The sequence below is a fragment of the Leptodactylus fuscus genome, chromosome 10 (genome assembly GCF_031893055.1).
Source record: "Leptodactylus fuscus isolate aLepFus1 chromosome 10, aLepFus1.hap2, whole genome shotgun sequence".
Taxonomy (NCBI): domain Eukaryota; kingdom Metazoa; phylum Chordata; class Amphibia; order Anura; family Leptodactylidae; genus Leptodactylus; species Leptodactylus fuscus.
This window is the reverse complement of record NC_134274.1, coordinates 87,070,682-87,083,220: the sequence shown is the minus strand read 5'-3', so window position 1 is coordinate 87,083,220 and position 12,539 is coordinate 87,070,682. Positions and strand designations below refer to the sequence as shown.

Sequence of the window (12,539 nt, the reverse complement as noted above, 5' to 3'; positions counted from 1 at the left end):
GCGGTTTGTGGGAAGCCCTTCCCAGCAGCGCCGTACTATTACGGCGAATGTCGGGAAGGGGTTAAAGGAATATTTAACATAGAAATGTCACTATAAATAAAGAATTCCTGAAACTCCTTCCTTTAATCTTCCCTTTCTTTTAGTTTTGTCTCCTTTTGTAATAAAACATGAGAACTATATAAAGAAATCTCTTATCTGTTGTCTCAGGAGATTTTCCATATTCCTCCTCCTTATAACCATATGTCTCTATATGACTCTGGCTGCAGCAGGAGCCTCCCCCCTCTTTCCCCAACATTGTGTACATTCATGTTCTTAAGTATTGTCTTTAAGGTGATATTTTTCTACCTCTGGACTAGTAATAATGTTTTGGGCTATTTTATATGTTACCCTGCAGAAGCCGCCGGTACCTCCATTGATCCCACCGAGACTGAACCATACAATTGTTAGGATGGATCAAGGCTGGAGTCATGTATCTGACACAATACTAAATCTCACTCTTGAGATCATCTACCTGGTGACTGGAGAGGTGAGGGATTTGGGGAATGCTCTACTCGCTGTATGTTAGTGTTTGTCCAGGAATTTGTTGATGTGACATCGAACGCTTGCATGTTACGGATGGCACTGAGAGACCTCTGTTACCTATAGAAAAAAAGAATACCTTGCAATGTACATAATTTGTACTGGGCATCTCTCTAAAGAGAAGTGCAAGTGTGCAAGCTATACCAGGCAGTAAAGTGATGGTAACAGCAGCATATACCGTCACATCCAGACCTATACTGCCAACTACGCTTTTGGTCTGTGTCAGTATAATGGCGGCCTCAGGGTCCAACGTATGGCCTGGGAGGTTTCCAAGTGGTAAACATATAAGGAGACAACGTTGGATCCTCTTGGGGTTTGGCTTGTATACACTGGGGGGAATTTATTGAAGCTGATGTTTCTTACACCGGTCTTAATTCATTTCCAGACGCCAGAAGTACTAGGAGGCTCCAGCCATATAATAATCCTTAACTGTGTAGGTGCCAGTCAGGAACTGCTGTAGGTGTGGGGTATAACATGCAACAATAGTAAGCCTAGGGGAGCAGGGAAACCGCGACTAGATTCCTGCGCTGCCCATTGAAAAGTGACTAGCAGGAGACAGGCTCACAAAGAGAAGGGAACATACAGCGAGCGGCACATGGTGTATACCTGTGCGGGAAATGAGTAAATACACAGTGGTAGATACAATGACCAGTTTATTGCTTATTATTGAGCCTGAGGGATGAATTCCTAATCGGTTGTCTATCCGGAAACGGATAAATAAAACAAGGACTTGACGAGGGTAATGATGGGGCTCTTGGCAGAGTTACATCCACTGATGAAACATCGATGGCGAGTCTGCTTGGTGTGCCATGAGCGAATAGTGGAGCGTTGGAGTCTTCTCTTGCGTGTAGTTGCCCAACGCTTCACAATAGGGTTGATGTACCATGGCTGGTCCTATAGGTTCCAAACCCTTCATACCCCTTATAGGCCAGCACTGACGTTGGTTGTCTGTCCATAGGATTATACATTTGTGAAGGAATTATCCACTAGCCTTATTAAAAGGAGCTGTGCTGGTTCCCATAAATCGGGCGGATGGAACAGGAGACAACCCAACGAGGAAAGAAACAATGAGCAGAAGATCCTGGAGCTGACCAACAAGATCATAGAGCTGCTGACCGGAGAGGTGAGCGCTGCCGGGGGGCCGGGGGTATTAGACTGTAACATAAGGGGTGATGTGACTGTATCATTGTGTTGTCAGGTTCCTATAAGGTGTCAGGATGTCACCGTCTATTTTTCCATGGAGGAGTGGGAGTATTTAGAAGGACACAAGGATCTGTACAAGGACACCATGATGGACGACCACCAAACCCTCACATCACCAGGTAAGAGGAGTGATGGTAGAGAGGAGTATGGAGGGGCCCCTAGATCCCCCCCCCCATCATCTGACCCCCACATCACCAGGTAAGAGGAGAGATGGTAGAGAGCAGTATGGAGGGGCCCCTAGATCCCCCCCCATCATCTGACCCTCACATCACCAGGTAAGAGGAGAGATGGTAGAGAGCAGTATGGAGGGGCCCCTAGATCCCCCCCCATCATCTGACCCTCACATCACCAGGTAAGAGGAGAGATGGTAGAGAGCAGTATGGAGGGGCCCCTAGATCCCCCCCCCCATCATCTGACCCCCACATCACCAGGTAAGAGGAGAGATGGTAGAGAGCAGTATGGAGGGGCCCCTAGATCCCCCCCCCCCATCATCAGACCCTCACATCACCAGGTAAGAGGAGAGATGGTAGAGAGCAGTATGGAGGGGCCCCTAGATCCCCCCCCCCCCATCATCTGACCCCCACATCACCAGGTAAGAGGAGAGATGGTAGAGAGCAGTATGGAGGGGCCCCTAGATCCCCCCCCCCCCATCATCTGACCCCCACATCACCAGGTAAGAGGAGAGATGGTAGAGAGCAGTATGGAGGGGCCCCTAGATCCACCCGCCCCCATCATCAGACCCTCACATCACCAGGTAAGAGGAGAGATGGTAGAGAGCAGTATGGAGGGGCCCCTAGATCCCCCCCCCCATCATCTGACCCCCACATCACCAGGTAAGAGGAGAGATGGTAGAGAGCAGTATGGAGGGGCCCCTAGATCCCCCCCCCCACCATCATCTGACCCCCACATCACCAGGTAAGAGGAGAGATGGTAGAGAGCAGTATGGAGGGGCCCCTAGATCCCCCCCCCCATCATCTGACCCTCACGTCACCAGGTAAGAGGAGAGATGGTAGAGAGCAGTATGGAGGGGCCCCTAGATCCCCCCCCCCCCCATCATCAGACCCTCACATCACCAGGTAAGAGGAGAGATGGTAGAGAGCAGTATGGAGGGGCCCCTAGATCCCCCTCCCCATCATCAGACCCCCACATCACCAGGTAAGAGGAGAGATGGTAGAGAGCAGTATGGAGGGGCCCCTAGATCCCCCCCCCCATCATCTGACCCCCACATCACCAGGTAACAGGAGAGATGGTAGAGAGCAGTATGGAGGGGCCCCTAGATCCCCCCCCCCCCATCATCTGACCCCCACATCACCAGGTAAGAGTAGAGATGATAGAGAGCAGTATGGAGGGGCCCCTAGATCCCCCCATCATCTGACCCTCACATCACCAGGTAAGAGGAGAGATGATAGAGAGCAGTATGGAGGGGCCCCTAGATCCCCCCCCCATCATCTGACCCCCACATCACCAGGTAACAGGAGAGATGATAGAGAGCAGTATGGAGGGGCCCCTAGATCCCCCCCCATCATCTGACCCCCACATCACCAGGTAAGAGTAGAGATGATAGAGAGCAGTATGGAGGGGCCCCTAGATCCCCCCATCATCTGACCCCCACATCACCAGGTAAGAGGAGAGATGGTAGAGAGCAGTATGGAGGGGCCCCTAGATCCCCCCCCCCCATCATCTGACCCCCACATCACCAGGTAAGAGGAGAGATGGTAGAGAGCAGTATGGAGGGGCCCCTAGATCCCCCCCCCATCATCTGACCCTCACATCACCAGGTAAGAGGAGTGATGGTAGAGAGCAGTATGGAGGGGCCCCTAGATCCCCCCCCCCCATCATCTGACCCCCACATCACCAGGTAAGAGGAGTGATGGTAGAGAGCAGTATGGAGGGGCCCCTAGATCCCCCCCCCCCATCATCTGACCCCCACATCACCAGGTAAGAGGAGAGATGGTAGAGAGCAGTATGGAGGGGCCCCTAGATCCCCCCCCATCATCTGACCCTCACATCACCAGGTAAGAGGAGAGATGGTAGAGAGGAGTATGGAGGGGCCCCTAGATCCCCCCCCCATCATCTGACCCCCACATCACCAGGTAAGAGGAGAGATGGTAGAGAGCAGTATGGAGGGGCCCCTAGATCCCCCCCCCATCATCTGACCCTCACATCACCAGGTAAGAGGAGAGATGGTAGAGAGCAGTATGGAGGGGCCCCTAGATCCCCCCCCCCATCATCTGACCCCCACATCACCAGGTAAGAGGAGTGATGGTAGAGAGCAGTATGGAGGGGCCCCTAGATCCCCCCCCCCCATCATCTGACCCTCACATCACCAGGTAAGAGGAGAGATGGTAGAGAGCAGTATGGAGGGGCCCCTAGATCCCCCCCCCCCCCCATCATCAGACCCTCACATCACCAGGTAAGAGGAGAGATGGTAGAGAGCAGTATGGAGGGGCCCCTAGATCCCCCCCCATCATCTGACTCCCACATCACCAGGTAAGAGGAGAGATGATAGAGAGCAGTATGGAGGGGCCCCTAGATCCCCCCATCATCTGACCCCCACATCACCAGGTAAGAGGAGAGATGGTAGAGAGCAGTATGGAGGGGCCCCTAGATCTCCCCCCCCATCATGTGACCCCCCACATCACCAGGTAAGAGGAGAGATGGTAGAGAGCAGTATGGAGGGGCCCCTAGATCCCCCCACATCATCTGACCCTCACATCACCAGGTAAGAGGAGAGATGGTAGAGAGCAGTATGGAGGGGCCCCTAGATCCCCCCCCCCCATCATCAGACCCTCACATCACCAGGTAAGAGTAGAGATGGTAGAGAGCAGTATGGAGGGGCCCCTAGACCCCCCCCCATCATCTGACCCTCACATCACCAGGTAAGAGGAGAGATGGTAGAGAGCAGTATGGAGGGGCCCCTAGATCCCCCCCATCATCTGACCCTCACATCACCAGGTAAGAGGAGTGATGGTAGAGAGCAGTATGGAGGGGCCCCTAGATCCCCCCCCATCATCTGACCCCCACATCACCAGGTAAGAGGAGTGATGGTAGAGAGCAGTATGGAGGGGCCCCTAGATCCCCCCCCCCATCATCTGACCCCACATCACCAGGTAAGAGGAGAGATGGTAGAGAGCAGTATGGAGGGGCCCCTAGATCCCCCCCCCCATCATCTGACCCCCACATCACCAGGTAACAGGAGAGATGGTAGAGAGCAGTATGGAGGGGCCCCTAGATCCCCCATCACCAGGTGAGGGTACAGACAAGAGTTGTGAGAGTCTCCCCGATACCCCCATCATCTAATCTTCCTGTATAGCCCCAATGTCCACTCACTGTGTTTGGTTACTACAGATGAATGCAATATGACGAAAATACCTGAGAGGTCTCCTGGTCCACCCCATCCAGAAGATTCTACCAATGATGGCGATGACAACCTGCAGAGTCTTGATGAAATTACAGATCTCACCGGAAGCCATTGTGACGAAGTGAGTCCCATCCTGTCACCTCTGTAGTGTCGGGGCTGTCCTGGTGTCGTCCATCTTTCTTTTTGGTGTGGGCTTCACATTCTCATAGTTATCTTATTACAAAGATTGGAAAAAGTTTCTTTGGGATGTCAGACCCCGAACAAGTCTCCATGGGAAAGCCCATCTGCTAATGAGGTCGGCAATGTCTTGTAGGTTTATCGAGGTCTCTATAGAGTTTGTTGTCCTACATCTCTCAGGACTGCTCTCTATGTCTTTCTTATTCTTATTGCTTTTGGTTACACAGGATGAAATTGGTTTTAAAGTGGAAGTTGTAGATGGAGGACAAGAGAAGAGGACGATGGATCGTCATCAGCGTGAAGAAGAGGAACGTCCTTCGGAAAGGAATCCCGGTCAGTATTCACTGCTAAGTACAGGGTGGCCATAATATAACCTCAGGTGTTCGGAGTCGTGTGCCGGCTGACCCAATGCACGGAATTGCCTGAAAATTTGTCTGTGTGCTAATCACGGCATGGGGAAACGGACGACATGAAAAAAAAAACTAAAAATCATCACCAACTGCTTCCCCGTGACAATGACACCCGCATGACATTTTCATTGATGTTTCTGGCCAGAGTGGAAGTGGAGACCAATTGGCCATGGAATCTCCTGTGGAGCGACGAAGCGCATTTGTACCTGAATGGAACGGTCAACACGCAGAACTGCCGTATATGGGCCACCGAAAACCCGCGTGCGCTCGAGGGGATTCCGCTGCATTCGCCCACGGTGACCGTTTGGTGCGGGTTCACCTCATCGTTCATGATCAGACCGTTCTTTTTCGAAGATTTGGGCCCAACTGGGGTTGCCACCTGTTCCGTCATAGCAGCGAGGTAGCGGACAATGCTGGAAACAGTGGTCGTTCCCCAACTCCAACAGCGGCAGTGTCTGCAGACGATCACCTTCATGCAGGATGAGCCTCCTCCTCACATCACAAATCCTGTGAAGAACGCTCTTCGTGCACATTTTCCCGATGACAGGATTTTGAGTCGCTCATTCCCTACAGCGTGGCCACCGCGCTCTCCGGATCTCACTCCTTGAGATTTCTGGTTGTGGGACACTTGAAGGAGCGTGTTTATCGGGGGATGTCGAAACCCTGCCTGACCTCAAAGACCGCATCACGTTGGAATTTCGCAGCATCTCCCCAGAGACGTTACACGCAAGCGTCGAGCACGCTCTGCATAGGATGACCATGCTCACCATGCATGATGGCGGCCACATTGAACAGTCATGCTAGTCGGTGGTCCAAATGGGACGTCCACAAATATCGACAGACGGGTTTTGTGCCGCGCGCTCACTGTACAGCGCCACATTATCCCCTGGTGGGGAGTTTTCGTATTAAATTGTTTAGTTTTTTTCATGCCGTCCGTTTCCCCATGCCTTGATTAGCACACATACAAATTTTCAGGCAATTCCATCCATTGGGTCAGCCGGCACATGACTCCAAACACCTGAGGTTATATTATGGCCACCCTGTATAAGTGACATTCCCAGAGCCGCCATATTCAGCTTAGCGAGTCCATTATTGTACAAGACAATCCATCCCTGTTAGAAAGTAAGTCCCGTAGAGCCGGGACCTCCTAATCCGACACCCCACAGGATACTTTAAAAGCATGGACTACGCCTTTAAGAGAACTAAGGAGATTGTGGTGTTACCTCTAATATGGACATGGCTGTTCCTTGTCACTGTTTGTTTCTTCAGCAGATGGACGCTCCGCCATGAATCGTTCAGAGGAACAGATCATCATCTCCTCAGATTACGAGACAGAAGACAATGACTTCCGGGACTTCTCTGTAGGAGAAAGCCCCATGATCCCAAATATCTATCCGATATTCCCTCACCTAGACCTGTCCTCCATTCCGTTTGAGCAGAGGATACGGTTCCCTACGTTCCCGGGCTTCATCCCTCACCATCCGCCTTTCAAGCGCTTTAAAACGTTTCCTTGCCCCGAATGTGATAAATGTTTTAACTGGAACGCCGAGCTTGTCAGACACTTGCGCAGCCACACCGGGGAGAAGCCGTATTCTTGTCCTGAGTGCGGGAAGTGTTTTACACGTAAATCCACTCTGTTCAGACATCAGAAGAGTCACTCAGGTGAGAGTCCTTCTCGTGTTTCCTCACTGCGGCCTGTCAGGGTACGTTCACATACTTATGGCGGCCTCCAGAGACGGCTCCTACTTTCTGCCGCTTGCTGGTCCTACTCCGCCGGGTGTCTCAGGCGATGAATCAGATGCCAAGATTGAATCTGTGGGCGATGAGGGGCAGATTCTGGGGGAGTCTGAAATGAAATCCACCTCAAACTGAGCGCCAACCTACACCCCAAGTATATAGGATTAATCTTATCTGACCTCCTGTGCCAGTCCCATGCCAATGGTCCCCACCTTCCTCTGGTTGGAGTCCGTAGACTAAACCTCCGAATTGACAAATGGCCGACAGCCATAGGCAGACGGAGCAAAGAACCTCAAATTTAGGAAAAAAGCTTCTGGTCGGTTGCCATGAATGTAACCAACAATGTGCGGAATGAATTATACAACTTTATTGCTTCTAACTGACAATGGCTGTCGGCCATTTATGTAAGTAACGTAGTGGAGTCGGTGGATTGGCCTACTGACTGGTCATTCCTGTTCCTGGCAGCCATCATTGTAGCATGGACTTATGGGCCGAAGGGGATATCTCAATGAAGGTAAATAGATAGGACCAGGGGACTGGCAGGTTATCAATATCCGATTGGTGGGATACAACACCCAGTACCCCTGCTGATCAGCAGTCACCATATGGATTACAGAGCTGAAATCAGACAGCTGTGTTCTCCGTGTCATGGCCATACTGAGTTATTGCCGCACAGAAACCCGACCACTCCTGATAGACTTGGATTTGGCTGTCGACGGGATTGGGACGAGCCAGCATAGTGTTTGCGAGTTCAGTTTTTAAGATCCCAGAGACGTCTGTCAGGGTACAACCCTTTTAAGATGAACCCTTTTAGGTGAAGCCGACAGACAGTCCCGTCCTATGGAGAGGAGGAGGAAGGTCGGTGAGATCGGGACAGATGGCAGTTTTCATAACCGGATTATGTTGATAAGTTTTATTAGTTTATATCTGCCCACCAACCAAATAGGTTTACATTCCCATAGACAACCCCTTTAATAGGAGCTCTGTACATCTGTATACAGCTGTTTGCTGAATTCCTGTTCTTATATACGTCCTTTACTTCCCGCAGAGGCGAATAGCAGCAAGAGCCCCTCAGAGGAACACCCGCCATTATCTCCGCCCTGTGACATGGACGTCATCGACATCAAACAAGACCTTGACTCTGAAATCCCCATTACCCCAGATGTATATCCCATATTTCACAGTCCCGAAATGTCTACCGATCCCTCCGAGCAACATGTCCGCTTCCCCGGCTCCTCTGATATTATCCCGCACCATAGACCATTTCGAGGTTATAAGATATACCCTTGCTCTGAATGCGGTAAATGTTTTAACTGGAACGCCGAACTTATCAGACACCAACGAATCCACACGGGGGAGAAGCCGTACCCCTGCCCCGAATGTGGCAAATGTTTTGCTCGGAAGTCAACTCTTTTTCGACACCAGAAGAGTCACACGGGCGAGAAACCGTTCCTGTGCTGTGAATGTGGCAAATATTTCACCCGAAACGCCAACCTTCTTCTACATCAAAGAATCCACACAGGCGAGAAGCCGTTTTCGTGTACCGAGTGCGGGAAACGGTTTTCTCAGAAATCCTATCTCATTGCCCACCAGAAGACCCACACTGACGAGAAGCCTTACTCATGTGCCGAATGCGGGAAAAAGTTTTCGCAAAAGTCCTGTCTTCTCCTGCATCGAAGAATTCACACGGGGGAGAAGCCATACTCGTGCTCCGTGTGCGGCAAGAGCTTTGCACGGAAGGGAATTATGCTGAGCCATGAAAGAACGCACGCCCAGATGAAGAGCCGCTTCCACTATCTGAACATCGACCATTACTCTTGATAGTTGGTTCTTCCTATTTTACTTCTTTAAGAATATTTCAAGGTGTCACCCATGAAGACAAATGATCCTCTAGCCAAAGAATGGAGACTCCTTGTATACACACCTGAATGGAGGGACGGGCGTGCAGCCGCTCCATTCATATTAGTGGGACTGTCGGAGATGGGCAAGGACAGCTCTTGGCCATAGGGATGGATGGAGTGGCCACTAGTGATGTGTCGTTCACGTACAAGCCCGCTCTATATGTCGGCTACTTCAAGTGGACAGGATTCGGCTCCCGGCTGAGACATGATTCTTTTTACTGCTTTTCTTGCTTTGCAGGCAACTAACTCTGTCCCAAAATCGTTAGACCCCCCCGCCCCTTTTAACCCTATGGTTACTGTCTGCAGAGCACAGAAGGCTGTATTACATAGGGAGCCGAATGATCCAGGTCACTGAAAAGACCTGAAGTTCCCATCACTAGTGGCCGCAGGTCTGTGCGACCGCTGCTCCATTCAGGTGAGGGTTAGTAGGTAGTAGGTGTCCCAGCAGGTGAACCCGCACTAGGGCTGGGCAATTAACCGACCATCAATCCGGAGAACCGACGTGATTTTGTGCAGATCAGTTATTTCGGTTTAGTTGTTAGTTTAGTTCTTTGGCCGTAGTTTCCTTTGGACTGAACACATCCGAAATTGAACTGCTATTATTATACTGTGGGGTCTCTTCAAACTGCGGAGTGTAATAAATGAAGGTTCAGGTGAGGTGAGCAAACATAACAACCAGTGTTACTCACCTATCCTGCTCTCCGGCCTGGTCTTTGTCTCTTTCCCAGGCTCCTGAGTAATGTCAGGGACCGCTGAGACCCAATTTACTGACGCAATCGTGACCATGTGACTGCTGAGCTGCAATCGTAGATGTCACTCAGGAGGTCTGAAGAGGACCAGGAGAGGTGTATCCCGCGCGTAGAGGAGAGGCGTATCCCGCGCGTAGAGGAGAGGCGTATCCCGCGCGTAGAGGAGAGGCGTATCCCGCGCGTAGAGGAGAGGCGTATCCCGCACGTAGAGGAGAGGCGTATCCCATGCGTAGAGGAGAGGCGTATCATGTGCAGAGAGAAGAGCCATATCCCGTACATAGAAGAGAGCTGTATCCCGAGCGTAGAGAGCTATATCCCGTGCGTAGAAGAGAGCTGTATCTCGTGTGTAGAGGAGAGCTGTATCCCGTGCGTAGAGGAGAGCCGTATCCCGTGCGTAGAGGAGAGCCGTACACAGAGCTGTATCCCGTGCGTAGAGGAGGACGGCCGTATCCCGTGCGTAGAGGAGGACGGCCGTATCCCGTGCGTAGAGGAGGACGGCCGTATCCCGTGCGTAGAGGAGAGCCATATCCCGTGCGTAGAGGAGAGCCGTATCCCGTGCGTAGAGGAGAGCCGTACACAGAGCTGTATCCCGCGCGTAGAGGAGAGCTCTGTCCCATTCGTAGAGGAGAGCCGTATCCCGTGCGTAGAGGAGGACGGCCGTATCCCGTGCGTAGAGGAGGACGGCCGTATCCCGTGCGTAGAGGAGAGCCATATCCCGTGCGTAGAGGAGAGCCGTATCCCGTGCGTAGAGGAGAGCCGTACACAGAGCTGTATCCCGCGCGTAGAGGAGAGCTCTGTCCCATTCGTAGAGGAGAGCCGTATCCCGTGCGTAGAGGAGGACGGCCGTATCCCGTGCGTAGAGGAGGACGGCCGTATCCCGCGCGTAGAGGAGAGCCGTATCCCGTGCGTAGAGGACAAGTTGTCTTCATGGGCAAACCCCTGTAATGTAATGTCTTCCCATCTTTCCCATGGCAGCCTGTTGCTGTGATACTCGGTTAATGGGGTTGTCCTGCCCCTCTGTCCTCGCCATTCTGACATTGATCATGGAGGCGCTGCCTGCCCAGTGGGACCGCTGCCATTGCTTGTTTCTACCCCAGATGGGTTCCCTGCTGCTGGATAGGGCCCAGTCAGAATTGGAGCGTTAACACCATTAGTTTCCATTGATCCTGACAGGATTTCTGTACCAGAAGATGGCGGAGCGGCACAATCTCTTATCTCGGCCGGCTCCGCCATCTTCTGGTATTAGTACCGTCATGGTGACTGCTTCAGAAATCCTGTCAGGCTGAGACACATCCTGAATGGAAACCAGTACAGGCCGAGGGTAAGAGGTAGACGGAGGAGGGGTTAGTGGCGGCCCAATCTCACTGCCCATAGGAGTTATTGAGGGATAAAGTGTAGACTGCCCACTCTGCACTGTAATAACCTTGTGGCCAGTCTCCACTACATGGTTCATTTGTCCCTCAATAACTCCTACGGGCAGATTATAACCCATACTGGCCAATCTGACCACCTACTGACATTTTTTAATTATTTTAAATTTTTTTACCAATTTCCCCAGAATCCCTTGCAATGGAAGCTCCGTCCTGCCCTCCATGGAGCAGCAGCGTGACCCCAGGCCCAATGTCAGATCAGGTGGGACACAGGAGATGAACAGACCCCCTAAAACTGACAATAGGCAAACAAAAAGAGGAGGCAGAAGCGAGGGGTCACCAGAGTGGGCGCACATGGGGACGTCTGTGCCTACTGGATTTTCTGTATTTCGTGTTGCATCCGTTGTGAATCATATAAATCCTGCTATTTGCAATGTGACAACGTCCTCGGATCTAGGTCACATTTGCGCAAGTGTTTACAGAGTGAACTTTCTAGGACTTGCTTCTTTTCATGGTGACCACATGGTGGCGCTGTGTAACCCGCAGGCTGGACAGTATTGGACACTATTATTAATATGAATACTTGGCGTTGTGTTTTATTTATTACGGCCGACCCTGGGGCAACTTACCACCAGCTGCGGGGACAGACCTGTCTGTCATGCTGGAGAGGGGTGCAGATACCCCCTGGACACGACTCCCCAATCCCAGCTCATAGGGGATGTCATTCAGACAACATATGGTGACAATGAGCTGTCGGGTCTCTCCCAGGCCATGTTGGGGGCAGCGGGTGGTAAGTCGCCCCACAGTGTGACATTACCTATATACATCCGTTTTGGTCTTCGGGGCTCTTCATGGTTGGCTGGCATACAATGTGAGAGCCTAAAGCCTAAAAACGTAAGCCCGTGCTCATAGGAAGGTGACCCCTTCGATTTACCGATGCACATAAAGTGTTATACATGGAACAATCCTGTGTCTTGGAGATTCCTTACATGTCATCTAGCATTTCCTTTCATCTTCCGCCCGCTGTTCACTTCTCCAGAGTCCGCGGTGAC

The 12,539-nt window shown here is 51.7% G+C and overlaps 1 protein-coding gene across 1 annotated transcript; it reads left to right on the top strand.

Moving 5' to 3' along the window:
• The first annotated feature begins 398 nt into the window (after positions 1–398).
• Positions 399–10,519, top strand: LOC142219341 (uncharacterized). Its single transcript, XM_075288324.1, has 7 exons — positions 399–526; positions 1,538–1,702; positions 1,778–1,901; positions 5,131–5,264; positions 5,548–5,653; positions 7,000–7,392; positions 8,516–10,519. The coding sequence occupies exons 1-7, from the start codon at positions 449–451 to the stop codon at positions 9,286–9,288; spliced, it is 1,773 nt and encodes a 590-aa protein (XP_075144425.1). The 5' UTR covers positions 399–448; the 3' UTR covers positions 9,289–10,519.
• The last annotated feature ends 2,020 nt before the right edge of the window (positions 10,520–12,539 follow it).